The sequence below is a fragment of the Phoxinus phoxinus genome (assembly GCF_949152265.1).
Source record: "Phoxinus phoxinus genome assembly, chromosome: 21".
NCBI lineage: Eukaryota > Metazoa > Chordata > Actinopteri > Cypriniformes > Leuciscidae > Phoxinus > Phoxinus phoxinus.
Window position 1 is genome coordinate 11313310 of NC_136896.1, and position 27482 is coordinate 11340791.

General features: G+C 37.5%; 2 protein-coding genes across 3 annotated transcripts in view; both read right to left on the reverse strand.

Moving 5' to 3' along the window:
- Positions 1-3647, reverse strand: part of adgra1a (adhesion G protein-coupled receptor A1a) — a 29410-nt gene extending 25763 nt beyond the window's left edge. The window contains exon 1 of the mRNA XM_079596399.1: positions 3526-3647. The gene's annotated coding sequence lies outside the window, so the exon portion shown is untranslated. The remainder of the gene's footprint in view (positions 1-3525) is intronic.
- A 3314-nt stretch (positions 3648-6961) lies between these two features.
- The window catches only part of gabrz (gamma-aminobutyric acid type A receptor subunit zeta), a 40956-nt gene continuing 20435 nt past the window's right edge, over positions 6962-27482 (reverse strand). For both annotated transcript variants that reach the window (XM_079595162.1, XM_079595163.1), the window contains exons 3-10: positions 16861-16961; positions 16528-16595; positions 14790-15007; positions 14316-14398; positions 11919-12056; positions 11551-11703; positions 9696-9889; positions 6962-9581 (exon numbers count right to left, since the gene is read on the reverse strand). In XM_079595162.1, the coding sequence (XP_079451288.1) occupies positions 9249-9581; positions 9696-9889; positions 11551-11703; positions 11919-12056; positions 14316-14398; positions 14790-15007; positions 16528-16595; positions 16861-16961 (1288 nt within the window). In that variant the 3' untranslated portion in view covers positions 6962-9248. The remainder of the gene's footprint in view (positions 9582-9695; positions 9890-11550; positions 11704-11918; positions 12057-14315; positions 14399-14789; positions 15008-16527; positions 16596-16860; positions 16962-27482) is intronic.

The following is a 27482-nucleotide window of genomic DNA, read 5'->3' on the forward strand; positions in this document are numbered from 1 at the left end:
AATAAATAATCACATGCAGAATATACATATATATATATATATGCATATACAAGAATAAATAAAATAATATAAATTATTTTAAATTGTAATAGCCTACAATTTTAATTCTGCAGCTTTAGAAAGCATGAGAATCAAAGTTTTGAAATAAAAAAAATCTTAGTCCCAAATTTTTCAACAGTATAGTGTGAGCAGTTGTGTACTCTCTCTCACACATACACGCACACACACACTTTTCTGCTTTATTTTCCGTGTTATCTGTACAACTGTTTGTGACTTAAATTATTTTCCATGCCAATTATTGTGTTAATCTATTTTAGATAATCCAACCCTAATATTAAAGCAAAACACACTACAGCTGGTCGCCGTCAGTCAGACGGTCTGTTCCTGTCGAAGTGGGAGGATAAGAATAAGATAGAATAAGATAGAAAAGGCTGTAATAAGGAATGGAATTGATCCGTAGTTAAAATTCGGGCTACCTGAGACTACGCTGAGTGGAATAGTTGTGAAAATATGAGTTGAGTCCTCAGAGAGGTTTACAGTAAACTGCATTACTTCCTGCACTCCAGTGCGACACAGTGTTCTGCATGTTCCCATCAGTTCTGTTCAATTCATCCAATGCAAGAAACATGTCTCAGCCAGTTACCTTTGCAAGTCCAGCACGTAGTTTAAGGGGATCTGCTGTCATCATCTATCATTAGACATGTCATACACGATCAGTCATATAAATCTCTCCATCGCTCCCTATCTGCATTCGCTTGCTCCTGTCTGCATTTATATATGCTGTTTGCAAATACAAACACATTTCTGGGTCAGAACAAAGAGTCAGCATGAGGGCAAGTGCTCAGACATTAGCATGATCAAAATCTGTTCGTCCAAAAATAACAACACAGCCACCCTGACAGAATGTGTGAGCTTATGTGTGTGTGGGGTGGGGGGGGGGGGGGGGGGGGATCTATATAATGTTATGCGTGAAATAACATCAACTCTTTCTCTCTCTTTGGACTCGCTCCAGTCTCTGACTTTTTCCTTATAGAGGTCAAACTCTTCCTTTGGTAATAGGTCTAAAAATCAACATAAAATGCTGTTTGCAGTCCATTCTACTTACTTAATATGATGTATTTCCAACTGAACTAGCATATTAAATGAGAAAACATATAAAACATGAAATATTTTTTTCATTTTCCATTGGATGGTGAGAATAGGGGTTACCTGAATTGAGCACAAAACACTGCCTAAATAGCTACTCAACTGTTGCTTAAAGGAATATGTGTTGGTAGTCAAAATCCAGCTCTGGCCGCATTGGGGGATACAAAGCAAACAACACTTATGTGCTACTGTACTGAGGAAACACTTATGACACATGTGTCCTAAGGCAAGGCTGAAGAGGCAGAGGTGAATGAACAGCACTGAAACGGTCTTTTGTGACATTTGATTTCTACGCTGTAATGCGATCTCATGCATAATACAGCAGTGCAGTGATTGGATTAAAAGAGTTAATTCTCATGAAAACTGCAGTGAAAAAGTTAGATAAACTGCAAATATTTACATTAATATACTTACTGTTTCAAAAGTATACCCACAAGATGCACTCAACAAACATACACCTGTGACCGCATTACATTAGTATTACTCTGCAACTGGTTTGTTGCTGCATGTGTTGCTTGGCAACCTCTTTGGAACTACATTGCTTGGCAGAGGAATACATGTGTTGTAACGTTCTATTTTTTGTTGCTGGTGTTTATTTTATGAATAAAATAAATATTAAAATGAATATTTTCCGCTCCGCATCGTGCCTAACAACGCCCCTTAGCTGTTCTAAATTCACTGTAAATCACCGGCTTCGCGGGGCTTATTGCTTTATTTTACCAGCACCCAGGCAGATATACATCCTCGTATTAACCACAATGACTTCCTTCTAATTAGTAATGTCCTGCTCAACAGTGCTCGCCCCCTCCCCCCTTCACACAATGTTTGCATCGTACTGCACAAGCTAGAATGACGAGATATATCCATGGAAACAGGGCCCTCCATGTTTGGGCCCTCTGGCTCTTCATATATGCACTTGCTTTGTTGCCCATGGACTTGCTGAGTGTGTTTAAATGTGCTAGCGCATGTATGTGAGCGATTGTCGGACAGCCGATGGCCTAGATTTACAGCGTGCCAAAGAACGCACCACTCCCTGTGTGTGTGGGAGCAGTGTGCTCTGAAGCGCACTCACCCCGATAACCGCACCATGCTTTTCATCATTCACACATTCCTCTCTATCCATTGCTGTTCCTCTTCCTTTTTTCTTTCATGTTCCTTCTCTTAAGTGCCTTATTTTGCATTTATGAACACGTGATCAATCGGAAATAGGTCAATGTGTTAATAGTACCAGATAGTGTTGCAAGAATACAATGCTGCTTACAGCTGTAACCTAAGATTTATTATTTTTCATCATGCATTGTTGTAATGCAGGGCTCTTTTTAAGACGTTTATTGTATTAAAATCTGCATGCCGTCACAAACACGAGCAGTATGCATTTACAATCCCTGTATGCCAAGAGTAAAACAGACATTTATGGTGCACTGCAGTTACGTGTCTAAAAGCTTCTGAGAATGTAAATGTATTATAGTTACTCTTGCATTGGTGAATCTCTTCTCATAAAAACTGAGAGATGAATATTCATGAAGACCCTTAGGGATAGATCGCTGCGTGTCTGAAACCTAAAAATAAAATGAAAAAAGATACAAATGTGCTGGGATCGAGTCCTACGCCTTATGTGAACCCTGCATGCTATGCCAGTGTTTGAACGTACAATCATATACACTCCTCCAAATCTACACCTTAGAATCCAGCTTTATCAGATGATGTGTACCAGTTAGCATCTACTGGCAGAGATGTAATCTACCTTATATCATAGCTTAAAGTTTTCGTATCTGCCTAACATACCAACTTGTAGGAGTGACGAGTGACGAGTGACTGGGACTAGTCACATTTTACTCCGGAAGGTAGGCCTACTGCTTTGTAGGTTTATTTTTTGAAAATGCCTTGTCTTCAACGAGAAAAAAATGTACAAAAGAAAAAACATATTCACCAATGTAGCCCTGGAAAAGAGTAGTTCACCCAACACCTGTTCTCACAATGGGAACCTGACATGTAACACACACACACACACACACACACACACACACACACACACACACATATAAATATAAATATATATATATATGCCTATATAGGCATATACTGTAGTCTATGTGAAACACAAAACAGTTAATGGAAAATGGAAAAGGTAACATAAAATGTGTTTACAAACAAATGTATTGTCCTTCAATTTATGAAGTACATGACAGCTTATAGCCTACCCAATAAGAATCTGACAACCCGCCTCGATATAGCATACCTTCATCATCAGTGAGCATTGGAAGGATGCTAGTTTGTTATGAGTTTTACTTCTACACAAAAGCTAAATAGCTAATATGCGAACAAGTTATTTGTCTTCTATTTTAAGTCCTCTCTCATCCAGCTCATTGTGTCTCTTACCGGTTCCTTGTGTTTCCGAGCGATGTTTTCGATCTTCCGTCGATTTATGCTCACCACAACAGCTCTATTGAAGACCCCCAGGTCATCTGAGACTCAAGGTGGCCTTATGTTGCGTTTGGATCAAAGAAGTCGGAGGACAGGAAGAAGAAAGAGGACAGCGCGGGACCGCGATTATGGACCGTTGAATTACTTTATCGAGCACTCAGAATCAAATAGGGCCTAATTAAAAACTTTTTGAACAATTCCACCCTTATTACCCACAAAAAGTATTTTTTAGCCTGACCAATATGGGGAATATTGATTATATAATGTCACAGCGGAACCTGCCATTAAAAAGCCCAAAAATAAAATGTATGTACAAAAATGTATAAGGTAGCCTAACTTAAAAAAATAAATAAAAAAAATACAACACTGTAATTAATAGGCTATGTATAATATTAAAACTGCTGCTGAAATTTATCATTTTCACTATCAGTTTCCTGACTGTTCCCAGCAAGCAATTTTGTGTTTAAAAGATAGCTAAGTCGTGATTGACCATGACATGAAATTACACTTAGGCTACATCTAACATCTTGTAGATATTATTGACATTGGTAACATGATGGGATATCAACCATCTCATGCGCTGCCTGGCCAAAAAACACAATGAATCAGTTTTGACTATAAGTGGGATACAAATAGCATAGAACATGTCAAAGAAATTAAACCAATCACATTGTAATAACTGTTGACTTTGCTTACATGGTGGTGCAATATAATTTATCTCGCAAGTTATTTTGGCAAAAACGACATGTACCCAATTCAAGATTATTTTGTCTAGAAGTGTGTTACTCATAGCCAGACGGCTTGCTGGGTTATTATTGATGTTTGTACGTAATTCATTCAAACTTGGTTGAAACCAACAAACAAAAACACTGCTATACTTTTGTGTAATTATAATTGTAACTCGAAACCTTGTAGATGCCGAAATTCAGTCTTTTGACAATATAATCCTAGTCGTGTGACAACCAGGCCCACCCGGAAAATGAAAACCCTGAATGAGGCAATTCAGCTCCATGTGCATTAGTTTGAATCTGTTTACCAAAATGTCTATCAAAAGTGTGCGCAGAGTTGAGAAACCTAATTTCTGTCAGGACCACTATCGTCAAGTATGATTGACAATTAGCATACAGTTTGGATTGGCGGTATGGTTCCGTTCTGGGCGAGAACTCCCTGCGCATCCATGGATAAGAGCAGGAGAGCAGCAGTAAACAGAAAAGAACCAACATGAATGTATGCAAATATATTTAATTCAAGATTTTAAAGTACAACATAATTCGAGAATTTATTCTGATTCAAGGGGAATAAGAATGCCAAATCCTGACTGGGTGAGAGGAGCTGGGGATGGAGGAGGGTAATTCGCTCCTGAGAAACGCGAATCGCGATAGCTGCTGATAATACTGAAGAAGCTTATATATGTATATGGTGATAGGCGTCGTATTCCTATAGGTAGATGTGGATCAGCTGAGAGTCAGCTGATGCGAGCTTGACTAACGTGACCTGCCAGAACTAACGCTACGCTTAATTTTAAGAGTGTTCGATAACTTTCAAGAAATGATTGAACAACTTTATCTCCTGAAGATGGACACTAAGGCATATTGAGCCATTCACTTAACAAAAAGGCTAAACCACACAGGAATATGGTCTTGCTGACAAAATCAATAATAAATTGTATATACAAACATTTATGGAAGATTTCAAAATTCAGTTATTCTTTAAATAGCTCACACCCTACAGGACACAAACACACACAAATCCTTGTATACATACTGAACTCTTGAATACAAATGCTGGGCATTCTGCTTAACTCGCACATTCCTTTGCATCATGTAGACAGAATATAAAATGACTGGTGCTTCACATGTGACCTGAAATCTGAAAATAGAGCAGAAGGGGCCGGGCTTTTACCCTTAATGAGAGAGGAAAAAGGGGTAAAAGTGGAAAATGATCCATATGACCTTCTTGTCTCTGAGCCACATGCATACCACCTGGCCCTCATTGCTCCAGGTGCAGACAGAATGTACTGGCTCTTTTTCCTTATTCGCCAAATGTGCTCGTTGACTCAGAGAGTTTGGAGAGTGTGGTAGGGGAGTAGAGAGCAGCTCATCTGTGCAGAAAGTGGTGTGACTCAGTGACATAATGCACCGTGGCTGCACCTCTCAGTGTTCCGCCGAGCTAAATAAATAAAGGCTAAAGCTCAAACATTATACGTGCTTCACAGATTCCCTCTGGATGATTTGTAAATTAAACCAGTTTCTGTTACATCAAATTAAATCATATACAGATATACATTACACATATTACATACAGTATACTGTATATGTGTGCATACACACACATACACATATATAAGTGTATATATGTGTATATATCATATGTGTGTTAATTTTTAATCATATTTAAATTTGTATTATATTACTATATAAACTATGTGTGCACATCATTTTGTTTTATTTTCATTTATTATAGAATATGTTATATTATTTGAAATCTGTTTGTTTTGTTTATTTATTATTTATTGTATTTGTATAATTATTATTATTATATAGCAAATTATAATAATTATATATATATACATAATTATATATATATATATATATATATATATATACATACATACATACATAATTATATATATATATATACATACATACATACATACATACATACATAATTATATATATATATATATATATATATATATATATATATAAAATCATTATAAATTATTATAAATACTATAATTATGGATATCAAGAGTCGTACCCCCCCCCCCCCCCTCCTCCTCTATCAGTCATAGTGCATTGCAATTTGGTGGCTACTATGTGTCCTGTTTAAACCAAATATAAACCAAATATTTAGTTTGAACAGGACACATAGTAGCCACCAAATCCCAGAGCACAATGATTGATGTGGGGGGCTTTTTTTTACAACTCTTAATATCCATTCCCCTTTTGTGTAATACCTGATGGAGGAGAGAGAGCCTGAGCATGGCTGACTGGACATCTCTCTGTGAAGTTAACAACACTATGTCCCATATCCCCATCCCTTAATCTATTTAACCATCTCTGACATGCTATCTTCAGCATTAATAGACAACTGATTATGCAGGTTTGGGACCAAGACAATAGGTATTGGGTCGTACTCATGAAGAAAATGATTGAGGCTGAGATTCTTCTTAATCAAGAAAATCAATGAGAACTGCTGTGATGTCTATTTTGATCTGAGCCTTTCCTGGTGAAGTTGACATCGCAGCGCCACCGTGTGGTGTGGTTTCATCAGGATATAAATAATGAATGAAATGCTGATAAATTGAGTGCTAATATTCACAAGGAAGGTAAGAGGTCACATTTACTGGAAGGTGGAAAACAAATAAAAAGACAAAGGTACAAATATTCAGACTTTAGTAAAAATATTTTATTACCCTAAACATTAACTTTACATGCATAGTGAGACATGAAGTACATCAAAATAAAATTAATAAATAAAAAATATTAAAAAAAAGAATACTGAAACATTATTTTTATGCCATTTGAGGCTCAGTTTTTATACGCAACATTATTTTACACATTAAGAGTGTTAATTTAATTTACATGCTGAAATCAAATTTGTCCAGTGAACACAAGTGACAGCATTTAATAATAAATGATGGGCTACTATAAATACCGCAAAGGAATGTGCATAAATTGAGTAAACAAACTATTTTAATTTTCAAAAAGAAAATCCTAAAGACTGGATGTTAAATCACTAGCTCTTTGGCATCAGGATCAGCACTGACAACATACTATCCCAAGGGCTGTAATATGCTGCAGTGACAGATGTTTTGCCAATTGCGTCTTTCTGTATCGAGTTGGTTCTGGATTTAGATGAGGATAAAAATAAACGTAGGAAGCATTCAAGGAACTGGACTCACCAGTAAGGGGCAGTAAGACTCCAAGATGCCTCTGCCATTGAACGGTTTTGTGACAGGACATTACAAGAGTTTTCTAAATTTCACTACCATTATTTGTTTTTGTACAGTACAGAGAAACTTAGCAGTTGTCATGATGTTATTAGCAATAGTGTGTAGTGTGAACTGGTAAATAGAACAGCTTAAATTAAAAAATTTTAAACAAATATTATGTTCTGTCTTGAAATATATTACTTTAAGTCAGTCATAACTTTATTATGTCCAAATCTCTAAAAACAGATGCAGAACTCCCCATGCATGGAAAACATAGCAACATGGTCTTCTGTCTCTTTAACAATTGTACGCAGCTTTCATGCATTATTAAAATAACAGTATTAATAATAAATATTATTTGGTGAACATCATTTGCAATATTTAGCCAGTATATACAAAAAGAAAATGCTTCTTGGCAAAGTAATACTGCCTTTGTAATTCAAAATCTCAGTGCAAAAGGATAAAATACAGCTTAATTTGAGCACAAAATAAATTCACCTGTAAGAAGTATGACATTCACAGTAAAAGAAAAGATTTACCCACAAAGGTCAGGTGAATAACATGTTCTTGAAAAAGATCATACAAACAAGCAGTTATTCGAAAACAAAACGTGTGGACAGTGGAGGGACACACACACACACACACACACACACACCTATATTGCAAACTATATGCAAATAATATCAATTCAGACATCAACAATGCATAAAATCTGCCAAGAAATCATGTAAATGTCAGTGTTGAATATGCCATTAGCAAATATACATCAATGTTTTGGTTGTGGCATTTGCCCAAAATAGTCTGCTATCAAAAATACTGTAGTGCAGTTCTTAATGGCCCAACTTTAACTAGGTCAAAGAGCCTTAGATTGAATATAGCATTTAATTAACAAAAAAATAAAAAATAAATACAACAACATACAGCAGAATAATTAAATGATCATGCAAATAATACAGAATCATTCATAATCTGAGTTTCTATCTCTAAGAGAATATTCCCTTGCAACTCACGCAGACAAATCGCCAGGAGAAAATGAGTAAAACCAACTTGACTCCTGTTTGGCAGCTAATAAGAAGACATATGACTGCTGGATTTGCAAAAACAAAACAGTATATGCCCCAAAAACAATGTATAACTTGTGCTCATTTGAATTCAGATTGTGATTATGAACATTAGATACACATTAAATCTTTGGTCCAGTTGCTTATTATTACTGTAGCTGTCAAACGTGCTGATACGATTCTGATGTTCATTTCATAAATCAAACATTTAAAAGAAACGTTTAGTTTCGTGAATTGCTTATGGTTTGTTAATTGTGTCAACGGTGATTTAGAAGTCATGCTTTTTGTGCTAAACGACAATGTAATCGTAATTGCATTCAGGTCAGGTTATAATTTGTTGTACGGACATCATAAAATCATACTGCAATTTACAGCTAGGCCGATTTTCGTCGTGGATTTGAGTGAACCTAAAGCTCCTCGGAAAATGAAGGCCACGTATTCCTGACACAGAGATGGAGATGCATCTTCAAGGTATATATGGTAGAAATCTGCATATATCTGTGCAGTCCAAACTCACTCACAGCCTGCATACCACAAGGAATGACGCATACTTGGGTGACATGAACACAGTCAGTCATTCTCGGGGGACATGAGTGAAACCCTTAGGTAAACTGTGACACAAAAAAGGACGCACACTTAAATCACTGCAAACCCCTCAACACACGCCAACAGCAGGAGCTTTAGAAGTACAAGTAGTAGGTCCAGTAGAGGAGGTTGATGAAGATGAAGGAGAGGGGGAAGGACAGCCGCGAGTAGTTGTCGATGTAGTGCGGGTTCTCCACTTTGCAGCAGTACAGACAGCGTATGATGCGGCGCGTCGTCGACATGCACTTGGTGCAGCGGGTCTGTGGCTGCGAGTTGATCTCCTCCTTACTCTCACTGGGGGTGGGGTTGCTGATGCTGCCCATCCGGGAAAGCATCTCCTCCCGTTTACGGGCCCGCAAAGCGCGGCTGCCGATGGAATTGACGATGCCGTTCATCTCTTCCTCGCGCTCCTGCATTTCCTGGCCATACTGATGCAACAGTGAGACATAAATGTGTTTGATTTATTGTCATGACTATGGGAAGGTGAAGATGATCTTATTCATGGCCATTATGGCATCGTTACTTTGGTCACGTTCACCTACCATATATGCATTGGCAGCATTCGGCTGGTGTAACGAGCAGAAATGGGCAACTGCATATTCAATCAGTGCGCCAAAGATGAAGCTGAAACAGATGCCCAGATAAACATCGATGGCTTTAATGAAGCAGTTGGCATTGGGTAGAGAGGTACGGGCTCCCATCATCAAGGTGGTCATAGTCAAGACTGTGGTCACTCCTATGAGTTAATGCCAAAAGGTTCTGAGTTATAAAACAATAGGGAATCCTATAAACTGTCAAAGTCATTTGGTAATACAATTCTTTACTGTACAAAAAAAAAAAAAAAAATATATATATATATACAGTATATATATTTATGATTGTTGATGTCATATGATTCATATTTTTACTGAATTAGTATCTGTTGATCCCTGCATTGTTTGAGATTTGTGTAGAGCTGGCCTATATGCATCTCATGCAACTGTTGGATTTAATATATTTTATGTTAAGGTAATATGTTTGCCTATTGCCAAATAACGCCCATATCATATAGTGGTTTTAAAAATCATGTGTAAAGGTGAAAGAAAGAGGTTTGTAGCTCCTTGCATTGCAAAATCTTTAGTTGCCTTGACAAGAATGTTAACATTTTATAGACTTTCTGTTACTCATCAAATTAATTTAAGTAACGTATATACGTTTTCAGTTGTTAGTTGAGTTTACTTAAATTGATTGTAATAGATTTCTTAACCTAAAAAAATAAATAAGACAAACTTATTTACATGGTATAATGCAATTAATCATTTCATTAAATTGTCTGAGGTTACGTATGTAACCGGGTTCCCTGAGAGTGGCTTGACACTATGGGAACGCTTCGCATGAGCCGATGTCTGAAACATCTGAAAATAGTCCTTTTTAAGCACAATAAAGCACTGGCTGTAAAACCATGAATTTCTCTATGGGACGGGTACTTTCTCTATGTCCCCTTTCAATCTGACCCTGGCAATCGAGCAGGGTGAATGGAAAGATCACTCATTACTGAAGATGGAGCAAATTGCCTTTTGGGATCCTCCACCCCCCCCCGAAACACTGTTAATGGTGGGGCTACGCCTGCAGTGGACCCCAAGGATGGTCGTGCACACCACAATATTGTGGTGTGCACTGACCTCCTTGGGAGGGGTTGCCCTCGGGTGCCAGGGCTAACAACAGTCAGGAGTCAGGATTTTTTCTTAGCCTTCCTGGAAGAGATGACAGACCTACGTTCCTGTCTCCTCCTAGATAGACGTGTCTGAGCGCAAATCCCAGTCCCTCTGCATTTGTTAGGGGGGGGGGGACGTGGCATTTTGCTCTTGCCTCTTTTCGCAGGACAGTTTCTTGGCCTCCTGGTACCTGTCGATGATGCCATTAACCACATTGCCGAACAGGCCAGAATGTGAAATCGGGGCATCCAGAAGAAAAGCCTTTTCTTTCCATTATCCCCGTGAGCAGCAGGGAAGTTGCCATCCGTCAGATGTTAACCCTTTCACACGCAAGTTTAAAATATTCTAGCTGACCCGCCAGCGAGTCTTTTAAGTTTACCGTTATTTTAGAACGTATCACCTTATTATTTCTATGGCGACGCACCACGCTTGTCATGTGACACACCGCAGCCACAATTGTGCTGTATGACAGATGTATAGCTTTTATTTAGTTTTTAAAAAAATTATTCAGAATATTATGAATATATTATAATAACTATCTGATATTCCGATTGTCAAATATGTAAGTTAATGTGTTTTGTCGTTTAAAAGCCTTTATAATGATCATGTAAGTTGATTAGTTCAAGTTACTGAATACTGAAGAGGTGTTGCTATATTTTGATGAGCTTATGTTAATTTGGCAATGATTGCTTTACGTTCTTACCTATGCAGATGCGAGCAGGTACAGAAGACTGACTGATCCAAAATGAGACCCAGGACAGGACCACCAGAGCACTGGAGGGAACATACGTCTCCAGAATGAAATATAGGATGCTCCGCTTGAGTTTGAAGTGGAATATCAACTTTGGGTAGTTACCTGTTACATTATTAGTAAATAAAAGAGAAAGTAAAAACATCAATACAGCATGTAAAGTCTTCACAATATCAGTGTGTGTGTGTGTGTGTGTGTGTGTGTGTGTGTGTGTGTGTGTGTGTGTGTGTGTGTGTGTGTGTGTGTGTGTGTGTGTGTGTGTGTGTGTGTGTGTGTGTGTGTGTGTGTGTGTGTGTGTGTGTGTGTGTGTGTTTACATACCAGTCTCGTAAACTGCTTCAGATTCAGAGGTGTAGTGGTCCTCAAGGGTGTACTGAGCCAGCTGTAAATGATCAAGACCGCTAACTGATTGGTTTCCCCGTGTCCAATAGAAAACAACATCTTTCACGTTATATCCCCCTGAGGAGAACATAATATAAATCGAAGAGCCAATTATCACACAATAAGTAATTCCAATGCTGAGAGCTACTATATTTACATCAAATTATTACACTAATAGAGCAGTAAGAAAGCATTCGATTACCACTGATTTTATATGCAGCCCTGCTAGAGCACTATGCTATAATACAGGCATTACCATAAATTCAATAATTTTGAACAGAGCTGTTCAGTCATTTGTAAGCCAACCTGAAATGTTAATTCACCATGGGTTCCCCAATGAATTTTTAAACAGTTGTCTGACTCACCTAAAATGCTCAATTATATGCCTAATTAGGGATAGTACATATCCATATACAAAAGCAGAACCATAAAAAACCCACAAACAGCATAATAATGATTAATTATTATAATAATAGTGTAATTCGTGGCTTAAAAATCTACAAATTAAACAGCTCTGTTCATGCAGCACAGTGTATTTTGTTGTAATAGATAATCTACACCTCAAGATGGCACTGTGTCATGCAAAGTTTAGTGTGCAAGAGAGTTTTAAAAAAAATACTTTGCACATTATCTAGAGAATAAAACATTGTGAAATATGTTGCCCTGATTCCATATATTTAAAAAAATAATAATAAGCATACTGATCTGTGAGGAGAGTAGGCTAGCTGTCACATTGTGTTGCTAATTTAAAGTCACCATGAAATCAAAATGGACAGTTCCTTTATTTTATGGAATATTGCAGTATTTATTATAAATTATTTATCTCTGCATATCTTTATTTTTATTTCTTTGATTCCTGTGCCCTCATAATCTTTCATCAAAACAACTTCCCCTCCCTCCTGGAGCTACATCTTATCTCTTCTCTGATTATGTGTTTACAGTTGCGACGAGGGCAGGACAACCTGTCACTCACATCAGAGCAATAGCAAACCACGATTCAATCATCCAATCAATTCCAGATGGACTAAATCAAGGCAAGCCCTACATTATTTCTCATTCAAGAAGCCGTTTCACTCTGACACACGTCACAACAGGGAAGAAAATATTATTGGAACTGCTGAAAATATTAGTGTGAACAACTATGAATGTACATGCCTGTCCAAGCTGGTTTATGCTTTTGGTTTGGTAATAGTCTAGCTGGCTCCATTTATCTCCTTTTTGCATAATTGTGTGAGTAACCATTCTGGACAATTCAGAATATTTCTATTTTTGTCTCAGCAAGGAACATTAAAAAAAACTCTAAAATGTTCATACATGCCAAACCCTTACACAGCAGTCTTGGGCGAGTGAGCATATGGAAGATCTTGTATGCAGATTAATTTTTTAAAACTTAAGGGACATTTATGGTGTGTACACCTGGAGCATCTATCATTAGTGAAATGAATATTTCACAAGTTTCACAAATTGAAAAAGGCTTGAAACATGCATCTTAAAGGGTTAGACACTCTTATGCCTGCCACACAGCATAAATCACAAGCACTCTGTAGTGCGGATTTAAGAAGAGACTAGAAGCACTGTAAGGTCAACTCATAAAACTCACTAATTGGGTCTCATTCACCAACTACTGTGCACCCATTTATCTGCAAGTAAAACCTGTGTGTGTGTGTGTGTGTGTGTGTGTGTGTGTGTGTGTGTGTGTGCGTGCGTGCGTGCGTGCGTGCGTGCGTGCGTGCGTGCGTGCGTGCGTGCGTGCATGTGTTTGTATGATTTCAATTTCAAATAAATACTGTTCTTTTGAACTTTATATTCATTAAAAAGTCCTAAAAAAAATGATCGCAGTGTCCACAAAAATATTAAGCAGTACAACCATTTTCAACAATAATAGTAAGAATTGTTTCTTGAGCACCAAATCAGAAATGATTTCTGAAGGATCATGTGGAGCTAAAGACTGGAGTAATGATGCTGAAAATTCTACTTTGCTATTGCAACAATAAATTACATTTTAAAATATTAAAATATCAAAAGTTTAATTAAAAATGTAATATTAATTGTAAAAAAAACATTTTTTTATTAAATAAATGCCATCATGATGAGCATAAGTTAATCAAAATATTGTATATTTTTATAAACCCTACAATTAGTTTATTTTTTTCAGAATAAAAATGATGCATTAAAGTATGGTGCATTCATCTGGCAGTCATGTGAAGTCTAGACATATATAAACGTTGTACATTGTGAACACCTACACAATTACTAGTGAACAAAACCTCAGTGGGTTTTTTATATCTAAAATTTGGCAATGGTTTCAAGAGAAATAGAGAATTATTTGAGGCCTACAGCTTTCAAGTTGAAGCATGCACGTCTGCCTGTCCATGGGATATTTGGTTAGGTCCATACTGCAGGCCACTGTGGTGGTAATTCTAGAGAAACAGAGAGGTAAAAAAGAAAAGAAAAGAGAGTAACATACATGAGAGAATGTTGTTGCTTATATAACACTGGAAATCAGCTCACTGTCTGTGGATGCTACTTTCAAGCTTAATTTTTGATGCCAGCTGCCCATCTGTACAAAGGCTCCGCATGCGTCCCCTGCCACCACCTCTATTTTTACCCGGTTTTCCACTATTGTGAACTCTTCTCTTCCACTAGCCAATATTTCCCTACCTCTTCTGCCTCCTACTGTCTTCTGATGCCCCATTCCCTCTATCAACCCTCCAGTCAGTCCATCAACAGTAAACCCTTTCCTCAACAATCATAAAGACCCCAGTATAGCATCTGAATGAAGACCAGATCCAGTGAATGACACCTCACTACCTCAGGGCATACAGCACAGTTCCGTTGGGAAATATCCGGATCAGTCTGTTTTCGACAGTGATGTCATGCAGGAAGGATTTCTTGGAATCCACAATGAATGTATCAGGGACCCAAAGGAGTTCCACAAGTCTCCCATCCAGACTCAAGCTCTTATTGCCATCAAAACACAAGCGTTCATCTGTCCAGCGCTGACGAAGAAAGATGGTGGCTGTGTAATCCTGGAGAGGTTGAACAGAGATTCTTAATTCAGCGATGTGCCCCACAAGCTTAGATTTACATCATACACTCAGCTCTTATACAACTCAGTCCAAGGATCAAAGGGGCCAATGAAGTGATTTTTCTTTTTTTTTTCTTTTTTTAGATCTATAGAGATATATTAAAATGCAGTTCATACAGACAATGACTTGAACACACCTCTTCTATGATAATTCAAAGTTAATTTAGCTGTTTATTGGATTTTTATATTATATTATATTATATTATATATGATGATGATGATGATGATGAAAATGGAAGGTTGGTTAATGCAAAATAGAATAACGCAAAGAAAATCAACTTTCATGACTCAAAATTGAAAACAATTGTTGTAAAGATGTGTTCTCGTATTCAAAGCATAAGGGAAATATGGGTTACACTTTATTTTAAGGTGAAGTAGTTACATTTTACTTAGTCAAATAAGTACTGAATAATATTAATTAACTATACATGTACTTACTATAAAGTTAGGGTTAGGGTTTGGTTTAGGGTTATTTCCTTGTAATTATGCATAATTTACTGTTATTACTATAGTAAGTACATTAGTAACTATGTCACAAAATAAAGTGTTACAATATTGTGTATAAGTGTATCAAATTGTCAATATTTTATTTACAGTGTTAAAAAAAACACATATGCATTAATGAATCATTCAAAATAAGATACATATTCAGAAAATATAATTGATTCAGAATTGATATAATGGATGAGAAAATATATTTTCATTTCATGCTTACTTTTATTGTTTCTTTTTTTAATATGCATTTTTAAAATATGAACGCACCATGATTACTAAAATTACATTTCTAAAAACTGCACTTGCATTATGAATTATTTTTCTCCTTTTCATCACCTCAAATTTATTTGTTATTGACCCCATATGCTTTTATTTTCGTTATGCTTTGAAGAGAGCATTTACAGACAAAAGTTTATAATATTAGTTTACAATATAATATTATCATTTGAATTCTGTCATGACAACTCTCAGAACGTTTGACATGGTAATGGATATATATGACAATGTTAATATGTTTGGTCTTTTGGTCAGAATATCTGCTAACGTTGCTGCTGCTGTTATTGCTGCTGCTGTACAGCAAGTACAGGACTTGCCGCGGTAAATACATACACAACACGCTGCTGTGAGCAAGTAAGACGTACTGCTGCTGTACAATATAGCGTACATGAATTACCCGTAGCAGATCTATACAGGTGGAGCTGGGGAAGGTGGAGGGTTTCAGAAAGCGCGCTGCAAACTGCTACAGAAGACGCTGACCAAGTATTTGAAAGCTGAGCAGCAAATTTATTGGCTACTAATACAGCAGGAACCAATCAGCTGTGCCCTATACAGAACAATGTGATTGCAAGCAGAGTTAAGGAGCTATAGCTTGCCTTGCAACATCTAGAGTTTCATGACAGAATTTTGTTTTTGTCTTAGTAATTTAGAAATATAATTGGATGTTTGTGGTTTGTAAGATTATCCTACCATGTTGATTTCTGATATGGTGTCTATGCTGGCGATATCCAGACTCATGCCTACAGTAACAGGGCCATCTGAGAAAGAAAAAAAACAACAACACACACTGCATTCACTACAGAGTGACAACACTGCTAACCGAGGAAGACAGCAGAAAAGGGCTCTTAATTTACATGCGTTACAAGAGTGGACTGCATTAACTCAAGCCTGGAGCGTTTTCTGCTGAATTTAATTCAGTTTTAATTGCAGTTGTTGTTGATGATGATTGGACTTTAAGAGAAGATAAAATCAACTTATGCAATATAATAGTTTGTGTAAATGTAAAAGCGTTGTTCGTCGTACTGTCAAAGAATGGCCTAAGGTATTTGTTGTATCCCTTCATCAGTTTCTGAATGGTGGGAGGCAAAATCTCCTCCGTGCTGGCGACAGAGCCATCCATGATCCTGTAAAAGCAGCAAAACACAAAATACACACATTAAGAACTGCAGAAAAACAGAAAAGCAATGTTACTTGCACCGAGCCTTGTTTTGATCATGTGGACTTTAATTGCCAATAACTTATGACCTAGATTTGAGAATACTGTGTATTTTTAGGTTTCATCTGTTCTCTCATTAAAGCACTGCTGTCGACTGTGGCGCATGCGATTTCAACATCCTCAGTGATGGTAGAAGCGACTGTGTTCTTTCCCGCAGAGCGAAGTCTCCGTTTCTACAGTGATAAGGACCCGTGAGCTTCAGATATTATTCAGCTTCAGGGTAACAACCCCACAGAGCACAGTAGCACATGTAGGAAATACTTCAAGAGATGTCTGAAGAAAAAAACTGCTTGGTTGACACTACACAATATACTCATAAATATTCTAGAATGGAGAGAAACAAGTACAGTGGGCCAAGCGCAGCAGGGGGACAGAGGTACACATGGATTTTTACATGCTTCTCAATGCGGCAAATCTCTTACGTCTCTTCTGCTCTCTCAGACATCGCCCTATCCAATATTCTTCTTCTGCTATAAATATATACAGTGAGGTCCAAAAGTGAGAGAACCGTTGCAAAATCTAGGGTTCAAAATCTAGTTTATACCTGGAAATGAACAAAGTTTAGGGATCTTAAAACAAGCAGAACACAAAATTCTGATGTAAAATGAATAGGAAATATTTAAAGGGGTGGTAAAATGTCATTTTCACAAGATGTAAAATACATTGAGGATGTCCCCAGAGTGTGTGTTAAGTTTTAGCACAAAATACCCCACAGATATTTTTATATAGCATGTTAAATTTGTCACTTTTTGAGGGTTTGCAAAAACGCACCGTTTTGTGCCTGGCCCTTTAAATGCAAATGAGCTGCAGCAGAGGGGGGGTTTCAAGACCTCATGTGTGTTAGCAGCTGCGATTACCTCACGCAGACACACTAAAAAATGTCAGAAACTGTTCTGCCTTTAATGTTAAAACAGAGTCAGTCAATGATGGAGAGACTTAAGAAGAAATGACAACATGTATGCAACAGGACGTCTCTGAATTGTTAGTTGATGAATTTATGTTGCTGATGTGGAGTTAACTATCTTCAATTAGGATATATATCTGTCATGATAATCTATAAATCGCTCGTATAGGAACTGTTGTGAGATGCACAGTGACTTTCTATTGCATTGTGAAAAGATGGATGCTAAAGTTTGAGCTGACTCACAAATGTACTCTTATACAACAACTCTGTTGATGTTGTTTATGCTCAAACAGCAACATTTCACACTAACTAAAGATAGAAAAGTGAAATCATCGTTTACCACCCTTTTAAGATTCTGCACTATTTTTAGGTCACTAATTAAAGTAAATTTGTGAAATTGATCATGTGACTCATTTATACTGATATTCAAATATTGTTGCTTTCACTCAAGCTCAGGGTGCTCTTTTGATCATTTTAAAATCATACTGGATCACATAATCATCAGTCAAGTGGAGCTGTCATTTCAGTAAAAGATGGACAAATCAAAAACTAAGACATTCTGAAATTCATGTTAATTTTGCACACAATATATATTACTTTGTAAAAGTTTGGGGTCAGCATGTCTATTCAGCAACAATGGATTCAAATTGATCAAAAGTGACAACAAATATGTGTATAATGTTACAAACGATTTATATTTTAAATAAATGCGGTTCTTGTGAACTTTCCAGTCATCAAACAATCCTGTGAGAAAAAGGCATCATGGTTTCCACAAAAATATGAAGCAGCACAACATTGATAAGAAAAGTTAATAATAAGAAAAGTTTATGCAAATCAGCATATTAGAATGATTTCTGAAGTATCGAGTGACACTGAAGACAGATTTATGACAGCTGAAAATTACAATTTAAAGTGTATTAAAATTAAAATAAAAACTATTGTATTGTAATGATATTTCACAATTTCGCTGTTTTTACTGTATTTTTGATCAAATAAATGCAGCCTTGGAGATCATAAATGTCTTCGTTCAAAAACATTAAATTATCTTACTGACTCCAAACGTTTGATTGGTAGTATTAAATTGTCACACAAAAAGCATTATATCAGGAAAATTCAGACTTTTGGTCCGCCAATTCAATTTAAACATTGTCTAATTAATAAAAAATCAGGTATAACTAAAAAAGCAACTCTCATCCGAAACTTTCATATTCACCTGTATTCAAGTATGAGGCATTTTTGTCCAGTTTTGATTGTCATCCATACTATGTGAATTATGCATTAAGTGCACACTCTTATATGAAGAAGAAAGACAGAGATCGACTGGGAAAGATCAAAAGAGAGGAAGTGAGACAGATGGTGAGAGAGTGTGAGAGAGACAGAGAGTTTGGAAGACAGACGGAGCGCTTCAGGTCACTGACATGATGTCTCTATTATTACTCTCATTAAACTGTTACCAAAATCGAAATAAATAAATAAAAATGGAAGTGAACCATGCATGTCACTGCCTTTATATTAGCCCCTATATAAACACATGGAAAACTGTACAAAACATTCTTCACCTCTCAGACACTTCTGATCACATTCTGCATCTCTGCACACTTGGTAGAAAAAAAGGCTCTTGCTTTCTATGATGTATAGCTATTGTCACTGGTAAGTACAACTAGTTTTTCAGAACATTTGTTTGTAAGTATGCTCCACTATATATGAAGTCTGTCTCCACGTGGCTCCCATATTGTTGAAGTGTGCAATTTTTTGGTTACAATATTTTATCCTATCTCAGCTTAATAAGAATGTAAATGTGTACATTGAAATGCAATGTAAGTCGCTTTGGATAAAACCATCTGCAAAAAGTAAGTAAGTAAGTTATTTTGTAGGTGGTTTTTCCCCAGAAAAAGTCTCTCTGTGGTGTTAGCAAAACATTGCTGTTTGTTTGAGCATCCCGACACAGTGACATCGGTTCAACCAGTGACGTAACAAACAGTCTGACCAATGGCAAACGGTCATTATTTTTGTAATTATGTTTGGTGACACCAGTGTCACAGAAATTACACACTTCAGCTTAAATCGACCATCCTAGTCAGAAAATCAGGATGGCGTCTTTACCTTCAGGGGCTCAATAATCCAATAACTAAAAAACAATTTAATATTCTGTCATGCCAGGAAAACAAGTAGGTCAAATAAGAAATAGGCATATCATCAAAGCAATGCCATTTGTGTTTTTTTATCTTATCATACATACAAAAACTGTGTATTTAAAATGAAACAAATGTTTTCTAAGTGGAATTAAATTAAACTAAAAAGAGTAAACGTGCCGAACTTTATTTATGATTATACATTTTTAGTGTTAAATGGCAACAGTCTGTTTGCTGCCCCCTTCAGGCTGATGTCCAGTCATGTGTGAAGTGGATGTTGGTTTAGTGGTCTGTGAATGCTGGGTAGGCAGTTTTTATCTGCTAATTGTGGCAGTTGATAAGCATCCATCATACCCACAGGCACCTAACACCATATTGACACATTCTTTTGTTACATGCTTTGACTCTTTATGCCATGCTGTGGTCAGGGCTAATAGATAAAATTGTGCATTAGAGAAAATGACCGTCTTTTATATCTGCACTTTTCTCTAATGTATCATTATTAAAATAAAGGCAACATCAATTCGTCAAAATGAAGCCTACATTAACATTTATTCACTTGACAGATGCTTTTATCCAAAGCGACTTACAATTAAGATATGAAACGTTATGAATAGGAAATGGGAAATCAGATATGAATATGAAACAGCATTTTCAAAAGATTTGACTTACATAATGCTAAAAAAAATTAGCAAGAAAGGATAATTAACAGCAATGTCCAACCAAATTGTTCTTTTGAATTTTTTAAAGAACAGGTGGTACCTGAAAAATTGGTTAACAAATTGGACTGGTCAATTTGTTAATGTATATGACTGAATGTGTTCTCAAGTTAACTTGAGTCAGTTGGAGTGTATCGATCGGACTTGATCCGTGATAACAGCCCACAGACTCAAGACCAACCAAGAGTCATTTCTTTCAGACATGTAAGACTCATAATGTTTCGGGTAAACGACTCATCCGCACAATGGTTATACCGATGAATGAGTCCATTTGAATTTGACTCACAGGATAGTAAGTATTATTAGAAATGTTACAAATAAAACTAGTGGAAATAAGTTTAAGAGTTGGTTATAATATAACTAGCATTAAGTTTAGGATTATTTTTTAGCCAAGTGATATAAACTAATTTTAGGACTGTTTCATGTAAATGCATTAAATCAAATATAAAACAAAATACCAACTAAATATTATATTTTGTAGAAAACTGCAGTGATGGAGACACATGAAATTACAATAAGCACATTTAATACATCTAAAATAAAACATGTAATAATTGCCATGTAAACCTGCAGGATGTCAAGGAGCCACAAGATGATTTCAATGCATAAAATTATTTTGGGATCTCTTTTGATCTGCTGCTTTAGAACGTCTCGGTTACTAATGAAGGCCCTGAAGGAGGGAACGGAGATGTTATGTCAGAGCTGACTAATGCAATCACCTTCGAGTGGCAACAAAACATGCCAAGTCACATTGGCGATTGAGATTGGCATGGCAAGCCACTCTACGTACATACGGCTATATAAGGCAGCGTGCAACTCACTCATTCAAGTTTGCGCTGAGGAGACAGGGATCCCGGACTAAGCGGTGGTACAGGGGTTGTGGCAAGCAGGATGCCATTAGAGGGGAATGGCGCTGCAAGCGAGACGCAAACCCAGTCTTTCCGCATATTACCTGAACCCAACATACGGGAAGAAACCGGCACCTTAGGACTGGTACGCCAAGACGATGGCATCCACTATCCAGTGGGTCAACCTCTGTTTGGAGACAGCCTTTCCGTTCTGGTGACCTCCAAAGCAAACAAAGAGCTACCCTGAGCCTCTAAAGCTCTGCCTGTGGCCCACGTAAACACACAGTGCACAAACAGGACACAGCAACACAAGAGCTGGATCAGCCTCCTCCAGGGCAATTGCAAGTTCACCATCTGCCCCCGGGTGGGAGTGGTGGGAACTTTGGGATTAACTCAGGATTAGGTGAGAGTCAGCCGGTCCAAATTCCAGGTACGTTTTACTGACGAAAATGCCTGAAAAACAGACTTTGTTCCAACCCTTCTTGTAGAAAAGAAAGCACTGCACTGATCGGGCCATTTACGGGGCTCTTCCCTATGGAGATTACACAAATCAACGAACAGACTCCACTTTAAGGCATAAGCTCGCCTCGTAGTGGAGGCTCTGGCTTGAGTGATCGTTTCTACCACTGCTGGTGAAAGGCCACTTACTGTAAGTCCTCCGGGTGCCATAGGGTGTCCCATCACTTAGAAAGCAGGTCCTTCCTCATAAATCCACCAGCTTGGGGCTGTTGCGAGAAGCATCAGGTCAGAGAAGCAGGTCCGGGTGGCCCAGTAAGGCGCAACCATCGAGACCTGATCCCCATCCTCCCTTACCTTGCACAGGATGGATATTTACGAAGGCCCCGGGGACAGCTTTGTGCCAGTGCATACTTACAGGCCCTGGATGGGAGGCGCGGGCGACCCTGCCAGGGGCAGCACTTTGTGGTTAAAATGCACTTCAATTGCACACTCCACCTGAGGAATCTCAGTTTAAACCTCGGCTGCCCCACCGTCTGACGAGATAAGCATTTTCTGGCAGATAAAGGTGCCTTCCACAACTTTGTGACCATGTGGCAGAGGAGTGGGAGGGCCGCAGGGCCACTTTAACCCTCAGATCACTATAACCCTCAGGTCAACCTGAGTATTAACCGAAGTGGTCCTCTGCAACGCAGAGAGAAACCATATCGAGGAATAACAGAGGGGACTCCACCTTTTTCAAGGTATTGGAGTCTCAATCTCAGCATTGCGATAGTCATGTACCCGCAGTGGGAGCATGATTCATCAACGAACGCTGCCTCAGCGTGTTTATGCTCCAGACATGTGAGGCAGTGACCGTGACCGTGACTGTCAAAGGGGCCCAGGAAAAGGCTGCATCCAGAAACACACGGGTGGAATGCCATCTTGAAAAAGACACAATGCTTGCTCTTTTAGGGATAACTGCTCTTTTACTCATTTAAGCAATGATGATTGTCAGAGCACTGAGTGTGACAACTGCTCGGCTCCGAAGTGAAAGCTTGAATGAGTATGGGGAGTGGCTTGCAATGCAAATCTCACTCGCCAATGTGCATTAGTTTGTTGTGTTACCACTCAAAGGTGATTCGGCTTTCAGACGAGATCCTATTGCGTCAGTCAGTTCTGACATAACGTCGAACATGACTGACTGATAGGGAACTAAATGTTTAAATTACATGATAATAATAAAACCACACAGGACTTTTCTTCTAAATGTCCCCATTACCAAAGACAAAAGCAGATTAGTCTGACAAAGAATTATTTAGTTTTTTCATTTCCATCCTTATTTTGGAACCAACCTTGAAACTAAATCCAGCCCACCTCTCTGGTGTTTAGGCTGATTGACGTGTTGTGTATGGAGGAAGAGTGCTCTGCAGGACTGTCTCCCCAACTGTTTCTGCTTTAGTCCACAGAGACAGTTTCTCAAGCTTGTATCAACTCCATCTCCCCGTCTACACACATCAGTGGTCATATGAGATATGAGCCCCAACTCTTTCTTTAGGAGACCTTGTCCAGCACTGAAATATTAAACAACCTCAGAAAGTTTGAGCGGAAAATAATTTAAGTTTGTATTTTTTTAAACTGATATAAAAGAAAAAGAAAAAGAAGAAGAAGCAAGCCAACGTGCCAGGCATTTGTTTATTTATACTAATGAGTTTAGAGTGATGATGACCTAATTATTTTCATAAATCTGTGCACTCTTAATACCACCAGTGTGATCCCCTCCTGCGGTTTGGATCTAGTCTGGTTTATCCAGAAGTATGTGTCAAAGAAATGATTACTTGCTGTACTGAGGGGTTCATGCATTAAATATGGCTTTTAAAATAGAGCATTCAGCTGCGTCTCTCATCTACAAAACAGTCATACAGTATATTTATGTTTCAATAGATATCTGGCAACTCACCTATAAAATAAAACTTTAATCATGGGGAGTTTTCATTAAAAATACTTTTAAAATGGCCATACTATGAATATTTTTCTCTGAGGTCTATAATGTTAGTAATTTTTTGATCCCAAAAACATATTTTAGTTTTTCATGCCAATTTCAATGAAACAGGCCATATCCAAACCCTCTAACAGTGTTGCTATGTCTGCATACTGTAAGCAACGTTGGCTTTGTTTTTCATAGTAATTTACAAATTTGCAGTGGCAATTGCATTTTATGGGTTTATTTCCAAAATACACATGGGTGTTTCTCAAGAGAGAAAGAGAGAGACATATTGATTGAATTTGGTTGACCATTTATATACTGTATGTGAAACAGTTTAATTATTTATGTAAATAGAAAATCTCATTTAGAATATTTATCCACTTTATGCACAACAAATAAGATTAAAAAACAAAATTAGCCATAAAGTCTTTTCAATAATAAATTACATATTAAATTGAATTAAATAAAATAAAAAATCTCTCTTTCTTTGTGATTTTAGTTAGGTTATTGTTAGCAAGCTAACCGATAAGCCTGTTGTCATGGTTCTGTTAGTTTGGACTTTTTTGTGTTTCACCACCTTCTGCTTGAGTTAGTCGTTTGTTGTCTTGGTCACTCATTATCTCCCTCATTATCAGGTGTACTTAAGTTTGTTTAATTGTCGGGTATTGTCTATGTTACGTGCGAGCATCGTGCTCTCTGTTTGGATTTACCTTTATGTCTTTGGATTTATTAAGACTACATTCTCTCTTCATCATCGTGTTCGAGTTTGATCATCAACACAGCGTTGTGACACCTGTTAGCTATTCCATGATATCAGCTGGCCAAATTATTAAAGGGCACCTATTATGGAATTTTGAAATTTACCTTTCATGTAGTGTGTAACATAAAAGTGAACAAAAACATCCTGCAAAGTTTGAAATATGAAAGTGCACCATATATAAAGTTATTGTCTTTCAAAAGTAAGAGTCGACTCTGAGTCATTTTTATGAATCGTTAGAAGACCGAAGCTTTTTCTCTGACTAGATGACGTCAACTTGTCAAGTTATTTGAATACGATACGCCCACTTATTGCGCTCCAAGGCAAACTTGAAATCATCACGGCGACGAGACGCTGCGTTTTGAAGTGCGATCTGCCCAAGGAGGAGCATTTGAAGACTAAGTGGCTACAATTCATCATATATACAACTATACCACAGAAGTATAGTCCGAGCCTTGTGCTTTTGTCGCGCCATTTTGAAGACGATTGCTTTACCAACTTAAATGGAATCAAACTTGGATTCGCGAGCCGGCTGATATTGAAGGAAGGTTCAGTTCCAAGTGTATTTGCATCAGCTTCCTCCTCCGTATCACTACCTGTAAGTGTTATTAATAATTGTTGCTTATATGTTTTATGTAGGATGCTTAATTATTATTTTGTTTGTTGAGTAAGCACTGTTTAGCTTCTAGGTTTTCAATGACAATTGTATTGAGATATGTGAAGTGTTTGTCGTTGTTTTCGGAGTTGTCTTAAGTAATACCTCGTAGTAACGTAACTGCATTTTTTTTTTGTAAAAAACGTTATGTTTATGCATCGGGCTAACGCAAACAAAGACTGATTGTGCTTTTATAATATGAACTCTGGGCTATGCTCGCTAACATAACATTAAATTCTTTATCTTATTTTTATTTTTTTACTACAAACTACAAAGCAGTGGACTATAATCATTATTATAATGCAATTTAATTGATAAAAGCATCATTGTACTCCGTGTTAAACAATAAGTATTATCTCAGTAAACACTGCTGGGTCATCTGACCAATCAACGCAGATTAGCGTCGCGCAAAGGAGGGGTTTTGAAAATGAGTCGTTGAACGAATCATTTGGGAGTCGGTGAGCAAATCAGGTAAAAATAAATGCATATTATACGACAACAAAAGTGTTTTTTGTCATTGCATGCATGTAAAACTGTTGTTGGGGACTCCCTAAACAACATTAGGAACATTTTAAATGTCATAATAGGTGCCCTTTAATCACCGATGGGTTTCATTGACATGTAACCATGGAGGTCAATGTTCATGCATTTATTCCATGTTGCAGAAGTACAGAATGAGCAGCTTTTGCAGCTAGGCTTCAAAAAAAAAAAAAAAAAAAAAAAAAAAAAATATATATATATATATATATATATATTTGGGCTGGGAAGTAAGTTTTGAGTTCTGAAAGTTACAGTATGATTTCATAGTACCTCATGCTCTTTTATCTGAAAAGATCAAGGAACATATTTATGACATGACCCCTTTAAACACTATTGGTTCTGAATTTCCCTAATTTAGACCAGCAGTATTAGATTTCAACAAACAAAAACGTTACAAGGCCCTTTGCGAGACTAAGCCTTCAATAGAGCATCCTTATCTTCATGTGCTAAGCAATAAGAACCCAAAGAGGAGGTATTGCTCTTGTTGTTGTGTTTTAGTCTGTTATGTGATAGAAGCTGAATTCCAGGCCAAACTATATGTACACCCACTAAATTCTCCCATCTTGCCAGGAAGAAAGACTGGAGATTGGAGAGGAAAGGAGGACAGGAAGGGGGTGGGTAAAAGCAGATGGTGAGGTGAATTGATGTTGGCACGCTTCCTCAACATTCCCCTTTGATCTTTTGCAGAGTCGTCCTGACCAGAAAGGTCCTATACATCTTCGCATCAAATTTCAAAGGTCATGTCGGACTACCAGCATCGATGATGAGATGCATATCTCATTAAATGGAATCTGCCTGAACCATCATTGAACATGGCTGAGCGACGACAGTTCCAGTAAATCAATGTCTTGTTTCTACACTGTCACCAGTAATCGTGTTAGCATTGCAGCTACTGTACTGCTGCATGGAAAGATAAGCTCAAACAGGCAAAACAGAGAGGAGACACGATACGAGGGCTGGTATTTCCATCTGTAACCCGTACATTGACTCCGACGGTCTCATTCAGGCTCACCCAAAAGTCTACATGGATTAGCTATAATTCCATCCTTCCTTTAGCTACACCTTTCACCGAGCCCACATAATCTGGTGTGAATGGATACTTAAGGCATATAGTCTTTTATTTGCTGCCAAAAGAGTGAAACCTAAATTTTACTGGCTTGTCATTTCGGCAAGGACGTCACTCCGAAAGCTTATCACCCGTGAGAACTTGTTGACAAAAATGGGTTTTCCGCCTCGCCTTTCCTGGGAGCGTCGAGAAATGCCACGTTTATCAACTTTACAAAGTTACTACTGAAGTTAATGCATATCCTACTCTTTAGTTTTTGAGAAACAAATAAATGAAGGGGCAACAACACAAAAGCAATAAACACTGTACACCACAGTCATATTCAGCTTGCCACATCACAATAATGAGTGTAGGAATAGCAAAAGTGAGTTTGATATAAGCCACAG